At 36.2% G+C, this 14,683-nt stretch overlaps 1 protein-coding gene across 1 annotated transcript; it reads left to right on the top strand.

Moving 5' to 3' along the window:
- The first annotated feature begins 434 nt into the window (after positions 1–434).
- Positions 435–3,133, top strand: LOC111887936 (cationic peroxidase 1). The gene is made up of 4 exons (XM_023884071.3): positions 435–789; positions 1,784–1,975; positions 2,073–2,238; positions 2,620–3,133. Exons 1-4 carry the CDS (start codon positions 568–570, stop codon positions 3,003–3,005), a joined length of 966 nt encoding a protein of 321 aa, XP_023739839.1. The 5' UTR covers positions 435–567; the 3' UTR covers positions 3,006–3,133.
- The last annotated feature ends 11,550 nt before the right edge of the window (positions 3,134–14,683 follow it).

Below are 14,683 nucleotides of genomic sequence, written 5' to 3'. Positions count from 1 at the left end.
CCCACCGTGGTCTGCATACCAGTAGGCTTTATTTTCTAGAAACATAGCATGTTTTCAAAGGTATGAATAGACAAAGTTTTTCTAAGTAAACCCTAATATAAGTATAAGTTTGTTGAATAATTATAGATAATATAAAGTTAGATACCACCTATTATTATTATTATTATTATTATTATTATTATTATTATTATTATTATTATTAAGTAACTTAAATTAACCCAGTCAACAATTTATTATAACGCTTGGCCTTGGGTAACTTTAAACCAAAACTTTTTATTATACTACAAAATAAATGAATAGTAAAAGAATATTTAATTTCTATTGAAGAAACATCTATAACTTTTAGTAACATTAATAAGAGACAAATTCAAAACCTTTTCTTCTATTTTCTAGGATTACAGCTGTAAATGTGTTCTACCCAGTTTGCTTGAGTTATATACAAAATCACCCTCTTCAATCGGCTCCCTATATATAGACTAACCATAAACACCGAAGAAACACAACCAATCTTCTCTCTTGTTCCTTAATCACCTTTCTAAACATTTTTTGCATGTTAGCGTTGAACTAATGGCTCAATCATCTTTTTATTTCTATAGCCTACCAACGTGTATATTCTCATTATGTGTTTTGGTTGGGACAGCAACGGGTCAACTTTCGGCCAACTTTTATGCAAGCTCATGCCCTAACTTTAGCTCCATTATATCAAGTGCTGTGAACTCTGCGGTTTCAAATGAAGCTCGAATGGGTGCTTCTTTACTTCGTCTTCATTTCCATGACTGCTTTGTTAATGCAAGTTTTCAATCACTAACTCTTCTTTGTTTGACACATTATCCATTATATCACCTGCTTTATTTGTTCATATTCTATATATTAGCATCAATTATGCTTTTACAATTTACTATACATAATGAATTTACAGCCTAGAATATGGAACATTAATGGCATATACGTTCAAACAATGAAAGTAGACCAAGCTTCGATTAAAATTTAGAATAATGTTTAATTTGTATCAAACATAAGAATTTAAATGGTTAGTCAAGCGTATATCAATCTAGTTCTTAAATGTAATTAGTTAGTTCTCATTGTTGAAGCCAGGACCACAAATGATTGGAGGGGTAGTTGTAATAAAGATGGATCTTATAATTTCCACGTAATAGGGAAGATAGCACTTCATTAGCTAAACTGCTAAAGTCTTTGGCTGGTAACCTCCTGTCCAATAAAAATTAAGCACTATTGTTTTTCATGTTATCTTTGACTTTGAAGCACAGATACAACGCGGTGTTTAGTTGTTGACTTTAACAGACCAGCCAAAATATATATGACAAATGATGTCATTTGTTTGGTTATAATAATTGTCAGCAAAAGAAGACGTAGACAGTTTTTCCTAAACATCGATATCTAGAAGTAGGATCATGATTCATGTATCATGTGTCGATGCAATATATATATATATATATATATATATATATATATATATATATATATATATATATATATATATATATATATATATATATATATATTTGCTTTTTTATGTGTGATTTAAAATCAAGAATACACATGTATAAAATCGTATTATACATATTGATATAGTATCATGTATATATCTGAAGATGTGTACATCATACAGATGGATAATTAATTATGCTTGATGTCATATGAATTGCATGTAAGCGAATTTGGAGGTCTACCATGAAAAATTACACTGCATGTTTTAAGATTACAGATTAAAAACTTTTGTCCCATACTAATTGTTTTGTATTTCATTTATAATTATATGTAGGGATGTGATGCATCGGTGCTACTCGATGATACAGCAAATTTTACGGGAGAAAAAACAGCCATACCTAATAACAATTCATTGAGAGGATTTGATGTAATTGACACCATCAAAAGTCAATTAGAAAGTTCATGCCCTGGTGTTGTCTCTTGTGCCGATATAGTAGCAAAGGCTGCTCTTGATTCTGTTGTAGCAGTAAGAACTAGGAACAATCCTTGTTAATTCAGCTTGATTATGCAAACTATATATAAACCATTGTTTAATTAATTATCTAAATTTGATTGGTTTTCAGCTTGGTGGCCCAAGTTGGAACCTCGTGTTTGGTCGGAGGGACTCAACTACGGCTAGTTTGAGTGCAGCTAATTCGAACATTCCTGCACCTACTTTGAACCTTAGTGGTCTTATCACCTCCTTTTCAAACCAAGGTTTTACTAGTAATGAAATGGTTGCTCTATCAGGTATTCAATGTCAAAATCTCTCTCTCTCTCTCTCTCTCTCTCTCTCTCTCTCTCATGAAAAATCTAACACGTGGAAAATTTTACAATCTTATAACTTACTTTAGTGGAATAACCTTGAGCCTTAATTGGTTTCTCTATGTCATAATTTGAATGCTATCATGTTGTGCCTCTTCGGGGCATTCTTGCTAGCAGTGAGCCTTAAAATTAGGAAAGGTATTGCAAAAGACATTTTATATAGACTCCTAATGGATAAGTTATGTCAACACTTCATGGTATTAGCAAAAAATAATTATTAAGAATTGTTGCTACTTTGCCATTAATTATCTTACATAATTGTTCTCATTTATTGACATATATGGCTCCGAATTTTTGGGGTTATAGGATCTCATACAATTGGGCAAGCAAGATGTACTATATTTCGAGCTCGCCTTTATAACGAGAACAACATAAACTCATCATTTGCCACATCACTAAGGGCCAATTGTCCTTCAAGTGGCGGCGACAATAACTTATCTCCCTTAGATGTTGCTTCACCTACGTCATTCGACAATGCATACTTCAATAATTTGTTGAACCAAAATGGTCTATTGCATTCGGATCAACAACTTTTCAATGGTGGTTCAACTGATGCTCAAGTGAGAACTTACAATTCGAATTCCGCAACCTTTTTGACAGACTTTGCAAATGGAATGCTCAAGATGAGTAATCTTAACCCCTTGACAGGATCAAGTGGTGAGGTTCGGACCAATTGTAGAAGAACCAATTGATTACTCTAAGCATTTGTAAGATGAAATTTATTTTTCCAAAAATAATGTTAATCTTAAATTATATTTGTCTTGTTGTACTTTATTTTGTATTGTCATATTCAATGTAGAAGCTCATAAGTTTTTCTTTGTGTTCTCTTTTGTGCCTTCAAATATGTGAAGTTGGAAAAACAGGGACGTTTACCTATTTTCTAAAAACCGTGTTTTCTCATTTTGAACACACATTCATGACCTAGTATAATATTAAAACTGATAAATGGTTATGCAGTTGTATACTCCTCTTTGATGCCTTTGCTTTTTAGTATGTTACACGTTTAAAACAAACTTTGGATAAATATATTGAAGTGAGGTAGTTGCCTAGTTGGATATCAAATAAAGAGGTTTAATGGGTTCTATGTCATCTTGCATTGGCAAGATAATGAAAACAAGTGAAAATATGAGTAAATGGATTCCTAGTCTTGTAAAACTTATAGCATCAATGCTCTTTATTGGATGTGCACGTGAGGGGGAGGGGTCACAAAAAGTGTCTTATTTGGTAGTGACGTACAGGCCTATTGGAACAAGACATTAAAGATAACTTACCTCATTCGTTGGCCTATGGAAATAAGTATACATAAACAATTAGGGATCAATGATTAAAAAAAAAGAAGTTCAATTCCCAAGGATCGTGGATCTATTTAAAGCATAATTAGATCAACAATTTACAATTCATTTAAGAACATACACTACTACAAAAAATCGCATAAAGCCTGATATATACGACACGTTTTTTAGAAAATATAGGTTATATTATAAAGAAACCGGGTTCTATAAAGGAAAATCTGATATGAGCCTGTTAAAAGTTGAGGATGAGGCTATATATATAGTCAAATGAAATAACTAGCTTACACCCATACAACCATGTCATTTAACCATACAGATATAAGACCCCTTTTATCAAATAGAACCGAATTCTATGCTTTATGCCTCACCATCCGCAAAGGGTTATAATTTATAACACAAATTATTAACATCCAATTTATTTTGGTTATTTTCAAATCACTGGTAACCACAACACTTTATTTTCAAGTGTATTAAACACAAACCTAGATTCACATGCAAGGAAACCACCATATTTAATTGATTTTATATAATTATTCATTCAAACTCTCATCATCCTTTTATACTAACATACTCTCTTTATTACATATTAAAAGTCTTATTCATCAGGTTTTTCACATTTATGAAGATATTTATTACTAATTATAAAAACTCCATTATTAATATCTACATCAATATTTGTGTCATACTTCATCGACAAGAAGCATGACTACATAGCAATGTTTGATCGATCAATTTATTGTGAAATTCTTAACTACATAGATACCATGAACGCATATGTGTCACTCTTCAACAACAAGAAGCATGACAATATAGTAATGTTTGATTGGTCAACATATTGTGAAAGTCTTAACTACAACAAAAATGACCTGCGATCATACTTTTTTATGAATCGCTTTGCAACATTTCAAAAAAAAAAAATGTGACGATTTTTTTCGAAAGTGTTGCAAATTATCATTGGTAAAATCCTGGATTATTTTCGCAATATTTTAAAATCGTAATGGTTATCGATGAGATCATTAGTATATATATTGTCACATGTAGAAATCTAATGTGGCGAAAATGTAATACCTATGGACACATGAATTGCTTTTATGATCATATGTATTATTTAGCGACACATATAGAAATCTAATGCGACTAACAGTAATATCTATGTCTACATGAATTGTTTGTATGACTATATGTATCATTTAGCGACATATAATAGACGTGAAAAACCGTGTGGCTGTAAGCATATTATGGTGATGTTTATTTTTAATTGAACGTGTGTGCAAATATATCGTTTAGCCTCAGTAAAAATAATGTGATCAAATATGACCATCTACAACATATTTGTGTTCCCTTTATCGGAAATCATGTGCAATGGATTCTAATGTGGCTAAAGGTAATATATATGGTGACATGAATTATTTATATGTTCATGTGTACCATTTAACCACATATAATAAACATGAAGAACAATTTGGCTGTAAATATTTTATGGTGACATTTTTTTTTAAAGTTTATGTGTCCATATGTATCGTTTAGCCTTAGTCGAAAAGTGTGGCTAAATACGACCATCTGCCATATATTTGAGTTCGTTTTATTAGAAATAATGTTCATTGGGTTCTAATGTGGCTAAAGGTAATACATATTGTCACATGAATTGTTTTTATGACCATATGTATCATTTAGCCACATATAATAAATGTGACAAACCATGTGGTTGTAAGCATTTTATGGTGGCATTTTTTTTAACGTTTATGTGTCCATATGTATCGTTTAGCTTAAGTCGTAAAATGTGGCCAAATATGAACATCTGCCATATATGTGTTCGTTTTATCGAAAATAATGTGCAATGGTTTCTAATGTGGCTAAATGTAATACTTATGGTCACATGAATTGTTTGTATGGCCATATGTACCATTTAGCCACACATAATAAATATGACAAACCATATGGCTGTAAACATTTTATGGTGGCAATTTCTTTTAAGTTTGTGTCTCTATATATATCGTTTAGCCTCAGTTGAACAATGGGCCAAATATGACCATCTGACCCATAAGAATTAATGTCAAAAACCCTAACTCATAAAACCTAATTAAATGACAAGCATTTTTACTATAATAAGAAAATTACCTTCATTGAAGCATTACTTAATACATATAGTTTGGTGTCTAATAACCAAACATCCAAAAAAATCCAAAAGATTGAATTTACAACAATTACCGCCTAGTGATACCATACTTATGAAAATGACGTAATGCACTGTACTCCCTATACCAACGACAAACAGGGCAATGATTCAATTCGAAACATAAACTGAAAACTATAAGCACAAAGCTTAGTGTGAGCTATCTCAAAATACCGCATACCATACATATATAACAGTCAAAACATAACTAGGTCTATTTCACCCCTTCAGTCTCTTTCAAATGGTACTAGGTATATTTCACCACCTTTAGTCTTTTTCAGCAGGTACTGGGTCTATTTCACCGCCGTTCGGTTGAATGATCATCATCTTCACATTGCCAGATGATATCATTTTTTGTTGGCTTATAAGCATGTAACATCCCAAAATTTTCAGATAAAAATTTATTTTTAAATCATTCTCAAACACCCAATAATCATATCAAACCATCCAAAAGTGTAACATAATAAAAATATGATTAGAGTAAAAATATCCCATAATCACATAATGAGGAAAACATGGGTGGCCGCGGTGTGATCATGACTGGGCCTTCCATTTCGAGCTGGAAGTACCTGAAACATAAACTGAATCTATAAGCACAAAGCTTAGTAAGCTACCTCAAAATACCCCATACCATACATATATAACAATCAAAACATAACTAGGTCTATTTCACCCCCCTTCGATCTCTTTCAACTGCTATTGCATATATTTCACCCCCTGCAGTCTTTTTTAACCGATAATGGGTCTATTTCACCCCCTTCGATCTCTTTCAATCGGTACTGGGTATATTTCACCCCATTTGGTATCTTTTAATTGGTATTGGGTCTATTTCACCCCTATAGTTATCATATAATCATAACAGCAAGAGTCACAGAGACAATAAGCATAAACATGCCCAACAACAAATTATCATGAAGACATTTTCATCCTATAAATATAAATCAGTGGGCCGACATTGGTTCCTTCAACCCACGAGTATAGTGAAAAGCCCCATACTAAATAACAAATAAAACAACCCTAATTAGTAATTAGGTCATTAACCTAAACTGAGGGTGCAAGTTCTAAGTCTCGACTCCTAGGGTAAAAAGGTTGCTTTACCCTTCTCTTATTGGGCCTAACATTTTGTTGTCAAAATCCAAACTAGCCCAAAGTCCAAAAGACACTCAAGGCCTAATATGGGATCAAATCCATAAAGGCCCAACTCAAAAAGACTTGTGGCCCAACAACGGCCCAAAACCATAAAGTCCAAGGTAGCCCAAAAACAAAACACTCAAAATGGGTGTTCTGAGAGAGTACGCCCGCGTACTCTATCCTACGCCCCGTGTACTATATATTTACAAAGGGAAGGTTACGGGCCGAGATGCAGTACGTACAGCGTACCTAGACTTATGCCCGACGTATGGATCAATGACACAATCTTTCTATTATGGTCTTAATGCTTTAAGACCCAATGTCTAACTTCATATCTAAGTCCAATAAAATGTATTAAGCCATAAAGTTTCAATCCTTATGCATTTACATGGCTTAATAAGTTTCAAAACCCAACTTAAACACTTTATCCACATGGAATGAACACCAAACTTTGCATGGATCATCATAACCTATCAAGATGCCATTTCTATGTACTAACAACATCATATATGCTAAGATCTAACACTCTAAGCTCCTGATGTAACTTATACTCATAAGGATGAATCAAGGGACCATAATATGCTCAATACAAGCTCTATACTAGATCTAACACATAGAGTCATCAAGATAGAAGCTTTATACCTCCAATAAGTTGGAAAGAGTGAATAACCTCTGGATCTATAAGCTTCCACTTGATCAATGCTCCTCTACATGGCTTCTTCTTCTTCTAAGTGTACCATACATACACCAAAACACACACAAGGGTCAATATCTTTTGAAATGGGTTGGGGTTTCGAGATATAGCACAAAAGAGTCAATGTAGGCTAATAAGGTGAAAGCTTGAGGGATATAAGGTGTTTAAATATGGTGAAAACCCTAAAAATTAAGGTTTTCCCCAAACTGACGTACGCCAAGCATACCAGGGCGCCTACCCCATCTCATTTACTCGACAAAGTACATGTAGTACGGTCTTAAGTCGAAATACAAGAAAATAAATTGCTAAGGTGTGACCTGGCATATCGGGTGTTACAACTTGTGACATCCCCAAAATCACGGCCAGAAAAGACCGATTTTGTTTATACTTTATTTCAAAATCAGAGTAATCTTTTAATAAAAGAATTGCAGAATTTGTCCCAAAACAATATTATGATAAAGATTTATCAAAAGCATTTCCTTAGAAATGTATTTCATTAAAAGACTCGGGATGTCATGTTCGATACAGTACATAAGTATAAACAATACAGTATAAGCCTTACTACATTATTTCATATCTACAGGCCTATATCCGTAATCCCTCGTCTAAAACATCACATCTATGCTCATGCGCCACTACCTGTAATACAAGAAACTGAGTGGGCCAGGCTTGGGAGCCTGGTGAGCACATAGGGTTTTCAACCCACAATAAATAAGTTTATTTATTTCATCAATCAACAATAACCCGATTACCTGTTCCCGTTATCCTCACTTTACGTCCCTAAACACCTATCATAAGGGACCTAGCCTAAGGATCATCATCGGGACGGACACTACTGCTAAGGGGATTCCTCAGCAATAAATGTCCTAAAGGCAACCATGTGGGGGATGGAGTACACCGGTGAACACATCGTTCACAAACACCTACAGGTTGCGAGCCTGCTAGTGTTCCACTGGACTGTCTAGAAGAGTCCGTGGTCGTCATCCATACTCCGCTAGATGACAGAGTCAACAACATCAACATCGAGGCCTCTCATCATTTTATCACACATCACCTATTACATCTACCCATGTTTTACCCCAACATTTTCGTAGATATAAAATACATATACAGTTTAAATTATTGAAAATATGTATAACAATGTTCATCCAGCATAGATAGCAAGTATTCAGATAATATGCACACACAACACGTAATTTATATAAAATACTTCATATCTATGTGTAAACTGAAAGTAACCATGCACTCACCTGAAAGGTGGTGACTCAGCACTCGGACAGCGCTTCGATACTCTCAAAACGATTTTCCTTCGATAAAACCTAGTATCGATACCACTAGGGTTTAGTCTAAATAACCGCGACAAATTAATTGTCTGACTATTATTATTATTATTATATAAGCGTTAATAACACTCAATATAACTCATAATAATAGCCCAAATAATTATTTTAAGGACCTAATAACATTCCTATAATTATTTGAAAGCTATATTAAAAATTGCGTAAGCGTAGCACACTTACAGCGAATTTTATCGAAAACCGGAACTTAATTGGAGCAGCGTTTCAAAACCGAAAAACTCCTTTTTCTCGGGACTCCGGGAGCCTTGGGGCTTCCCTAGGGTGCTAAGGGTTTATCTTAGGGTTTAGGGGTGGTTTGGGGTTGTAGAGAGTGAAAGAAGTTAAAGAGAGAAGTGATTTTGGTGTGAAAAATGGAGCTGCCTTCGGACCCCTTGTATAGGCGCGAAGCTCGGACATTACGCTGGGCGTCGGACAGGACTACGCTGGGCGTAGTTCGGATAAGCCTCCAACTCGCATCCAGCTGTTAGCCACTTCGGACCAGATAAGAACCGAGGGTACGCGGGGCGTACAATCTCCGGACGCGGGGCGTAAGCAAGGGGTGGCGTGTCGCAATCCAAAGCGACTTCTGAGACCATCATCGTACGGTTGTGGTGCTGCCACGTCATCGATCTCGCACCAGGTTTCACATTTTCGAGTCCCAACTTCAAAATTCTGTAACTTTCGTATACGAGCTCCGTTTTTGACGTTCTTTATATCCACGCAAAGGTGGGAACGTACTCTACAACTTTCGATTAGACTCCATTGGCTAATTTTGGCTCGATTTTAAATTTTATATTATTAACAGGCCGAGACAGGATTGGTCTGTTAAATCCTCATAACTTCTTCATCCGACGTCCGTTTTCGCCCATCTTTTTCTCGTTACGCTACTCTCAACGAGATCTTCGATTCTCGTTTAGGTCGTGTCGGCTAAAAACCGTTCGATCTAATATTCAAATTTCGGGTTGTACACTACTAACTCGAAACTTCGAAAAATCATAACTTCTTCATACGAAGTCAGATTTGGGCGTTCTTTTTATCGATCTTCTTAGTTTAACATATTCTACGACTTTTGTTTAGATCGCTTAGGCTAAATCTCGCTCTATCGTAAATTCACTATTTACGCTTTCCGGTATCGTGTCGGTTCTGTCGCGAAACTTCGACGGGTCATAACTTCTTTGTTATAACCCGGATTTTGGCGTTCTTTATATGTACGAAAACCTTGTAACATACTCTACAACTTGGTTAAGATTATTTATTCTAAATAATCTTTTGTCGAAAAGTCATTTTCGACCCCTATTGCCTCTAATTTGACTAGCCTGGATTTGCGGGCGTTACAATTATCTCCCCCTTAGGATGATTACGTCCCAGAATCATCAACGAAACAGGGTCGTATAATGACTCCATACGTCATCTCTTCATCCTAGGTAATAATTATAACTTCTACATTCCTTCAATTCTATCTCTTAAACTCATTGACTGTAAGAGTACTCGATCGTGCACCTGCTCTTTACCTCAGGTTAGACTCCAAATTATGACCTTCAAGTCACAATCTCGATCCTTGCTGGATACGGACTTGAGATAAGTTCTTTTATTACTACTATAGATCGATGTGTCATATTCTAATGACCTATCATCGTATGTTGCAACACTTAGACTTAGGTCTCTTAGAGTTAAATTCTAAAACAGACTATGCCTTCCTTCATGTTCTAATGTGATATAATCACACTTTAACATTAGGCATTTCTAGCCACCAAGTTCTTTAACAACGAGTGTGATACTTCTATTGATCGCTTTGATTTCAACCGTTTGGTTTAAGTCGGACGCTACATCAAACTTGGTTCTCTGAACCACACTAAATACTCATCGTAGTTGGACTCGATTCGATATGACCACTAGGGTCGGAATATCAACAATCTTCTTAGTCATTACCGAAACGATGGTAACAACACACTTGAATAAAACGAAATCAATTACTAGCTTCTTGGTAACCTTGTGACTTTCCCTGATCCAAGTGTGAGTCCTGTGCTTCCGGTAGGATAGGCCTCTACTACCATTCACACCTACTCATACTCGTCCCAAGTATTGTCTCGTAGTTTCCCAAGTCACCATGCAGCAAATCATACAATCATTCAACACATCAGATAACAAAACGAAGGTTTTATATTAACTCTTGAAACGATTACATAGGTGTTCAAGTTCACCCTAGACTATGCCTCTACTAGGCTACATCATACGAAACTATGGCTACTGCATAATCAATTCTTCGGGTAAGAAGTCCTCATTCTTGATTCCTCGCATGGTTCTCTGCTTCGTCAAGGATCATGTGAAATGCCCTTGGCCTTGGTGGCGTTTCTGGTCTTGCTGCTTTGTTTTTCCTTGGGCAGTCTCTGGACATGTGCCCCTTGCCTCCACATCCGTAGCATACTTTGTCATTATGTGTGCAGTCTTTGGAATAGTGACCCGTCCTCCCACATTTGTAACAAGTCACTTCTTCGTTGCACTTCCCACCATGCTTCTTCTTGCATTTATCACACCATCTTGTTTCACCTCCATCTGCTCCTCCAAGTTTTGAGAATTTGCTTTCCTTGTTCGACCTCGAAGATCCCTCAAACTTTCGCTTCTCTCCTGCCTTATCTTTTTCTAGACCCTTTTCTCTTATCTGGGCCTCTACGTTCTTAGCTGCCCTAACAACTGCTTTCAAGGTAGTTGCCATTTTGACCATTGGACCATTGTCAGTGGGCAGTCCGTTAGCAAACCTATCAATCTTGGAGAGTTCAGTAGGCACCAAGTAGGGAAATAGCTTCATCCTCTCGGTAAATGCGGTGGCATACTCATCAACACTCATCTTCCCTTTCTTCAGGTTCTGAAACTCGTTGTTTAGGTCTATCAGATCTACCTCCGAGCAGTACTGCATTTTCAACTGTTCCAAAAACTCTTCCCACGACATCCTTAAGGCTTCTCCTCGTGGCATCATATCTGCCAATAGCTTCCACCAGCTTAAGACTCCAGTTTTCAGCTGTCTTACTGCAAAGACAGTCTTTGGGCTTCTGTTTCTCATTACAGCTGCAGCTCTCAAACACCATCTCCATCTCAGAGATCCAATCCATAATCTCAACCGGATTTGGGCTTCCTGAGAGGCATGGTGGTTTCGCACCCAAGAAATTCTTGTACATCCGCCCATCCTTGTTGTTTCTCCCTTTTGGGCCATCCCTTTGCTCACCTTGAGTCCCAACTTGACTCACTTGGCGGCTGTAGTTCCCTTCCTCAGATTGCTCGGGAATCAGTTCGGGTTGCTCAATGGGCATAGTAGGTTCGTCCCTATTCAACATCCGTCTCATTTCTTCCCTTTGTTCAGCCAACATAGCCCGAATCATGGCTTGAACTCCAGCCATGGTGACTGGCTCAGGCGCAACTTCTTCTATAACATGTATTTGCTTAACCACTGGGGGTTGGTTCCTGTTCCCATTTGCATTTACGTTTTCGCTACGGGTCCTTACCATCTCGATCTATACACCGAATAAGGTGAATTTAGACCTTTACTTGACGTTTAAATCATCCTTATCACTCCGAAACATTTACATGCTAGTTCTAATACCGTAGTCGTAGGTTTAGAATCCTAAACACATAAGGTTTCCAGATCCGGTCGGCAACAGACCATAGATCCGAACAATTAACAACATATCATGCACAAAGCATTTAGCACATAAAAGCATTTTAGGCACAATTCCTAAAATAAGCTAGTGCTCACACCTCACAATCATCGCTTAGCATTCTAAGTTTAAGTCTAGAAATAAATCCATATTCCTAGTTCTCTTAAACTAATGCTCTGATACCAACTGTGACATCCCCAAAATCACGGCCAGAAAAGACCGATTTTGTTTATGCTTTATAAAAATCATAGTACTTTATTTTATAAAAAGGTTGCGGAATTTGTTCCCAGAAAAACATGGTAAATACGTTATTAAAACATTTTCGAAGAAACGTATTTATTTCATTTTAAAATGTTTGGGATGTCATCGTTAATTCCGAAACATAAGCATAAACAGAACTTACAATGATTTACACTAGTGATCTACATCTCTTTTAAATCTCTCAGTGTAATGTCACTTCACTTCGTCACCTGTGATATACATAAACTGAGTGGGTCAGGTTGGGAAACCTGGTGAGTACATAGGGTTTTCAACCCATAATAATATAATTATTATGTTCAATCAAACAATCAACCCAATTACCCATCCCCATTATCTTCTTTACTCTTTAAGGATTTAACCTAAGAGTCATCTATCATGCATTCGTTTATTCCAAAGTCCCTTACTTCCAGGGTTATAGGACTGGCACTAAATCCATAGCCGCCAATGTTCATTCATATAGCACTAATTCCATAGCTGCTATAGTCTATTCATCGGGTACTAAATCCATAGCTACCAGTCTTTATCTAATAGGTACTAAGTCCATAGCTACCAATGTTCAACAGGTACTAAGTCCATAGCTACCAATTCCTACAGGTACTAAATCCTTAGCTACCAACGTCTAACTAATAGGTACTAAGTCCATAGCTACCAATTCCCAACAGGTACTAAATCCATAGCTACCAATGTCTAAAAGGTACTAAGTTCATAGCTACCGGTGTTTGTCCCATAGGCACTAAGTCTATAGCTGCCAATGTATACTCACGTCATCTTCTATCTCTCATTATTCATCTACCCATCTCATACCCAACATCTTTGTATATATAAGATACGTATACAGTTTAAGTCCTTTAAAACATGTATAAAACGTTCAACCAGCATAGACAGCAAGTATTCAGATAATATGCACACATAGCACATAGTTTATATAAAATACTTCATATCTATGTGTAAGATGAAAGGGACTATGCACTCACCTGGTAAGGTGGTGACTCGGCACTCGGACAACTCTTCGTTACTTCTTAAAACAATTTTTCCTTGACCAAAACCTACTATTAATACCACTAGAGTTTAGTTTTAACGTTAATCGCGACTAATTAATAGTCTAGCTATTATTACTATTATATAAGCGTTAAATAACACTCAATACAACTCATAATAATAGCCCAAATAATTATTTTAAGGTCCTAATAATGTTACTATAATTTAATAAAAGCTATATTAAATATAGTATAGGCATAACTCACTTACATCGGGTTTTTATTAAAAACCGGGCTTCGCTAGAGCAGCGTTTCCGAGCCGAAAGCTTTTCTTCTCGGAGCCGTCGGGCGCTCCGGGGCTTTCTTCTCGTGATAGTGAGGTTCCCTAGACTTGGGAGGGGATTAGGGAGGTTAGAGAGAAGTTAGAGAGAGAAAGAAAGGCTTATGGTGTGAAGAAAATATGAGGAGTTCACCCTTGTATTTATAGGAAGTGTATAGTAAAGTAGTCTCCAAGCTTCATCCGTAACTTTTGTATACGAACTCCGTTTTTGTCTGTCTTTTTACTGTTGAGTTCCTATTAATGAGATCTTCAACTTTCATTTAGACCTCGTTAGCTAATTCTCATTCTATCTCGGATTTACAAAACTGTATCGAATTCGCCGCGCTCGAAAAGTAGAGACTAAGCTTCGTCCATAACTTTCGCATACGAGTTCCGTTTTTGTCTGTATTTTTACCATTGAGTTCCTATTAATGAGATCTTCAACTCTCATTTAGTCCTCGTTGGCTAATTCTCATTCTATCTCGAATTTACAAAACTGTATCGAATTCGTCGCGCTCGAAAAGTAGGGACTAAGC

This window comes from Lactuca sativa, chromosome 5 (assembly GCF_002870075.4).
Source record: "Lactuca sativa cultivar Salinas chromosome 5, Lsat_Salinas_v11, whole genome shotgun sequence".
Taxonomy (NCBI): domain Eukaryota; kingdom Viridiplantae; phylum Streptophyta; class Magnoliopsida; order Asterales; family Asteraceae; genus Lactuca; species Lactuca sativa.
Note: the sequence above shows the minus strand (reverse complement) of the source record. Positions and strands in the feature narration are given on the sequence as shown.

Bases quoted from the DNA above. Each gene is read 5' to 3' on its own strand.
- LOC111887936 (XM_023884071.3), top strand. From the start codon at position 568: ATGGCTCAATCATCTTTTTATTTCTATAGCCTACCAACGTGTATATTC. The intron at 1,976-2,072 runs GTAAGAACTAGG...ATTGGTTTTCAG, and splicing joins CTCTTGATTCTGTTGTAGCA to CTTGGTGGCCCAAGTTGGAA. The intron at 2,239-2,619 runs GTATTCAATGTC...TTGGGGTTATAG, and splicing joins TGAAATGGTTGCTCTATCAG to GATCTCATACAATTGGGCAA.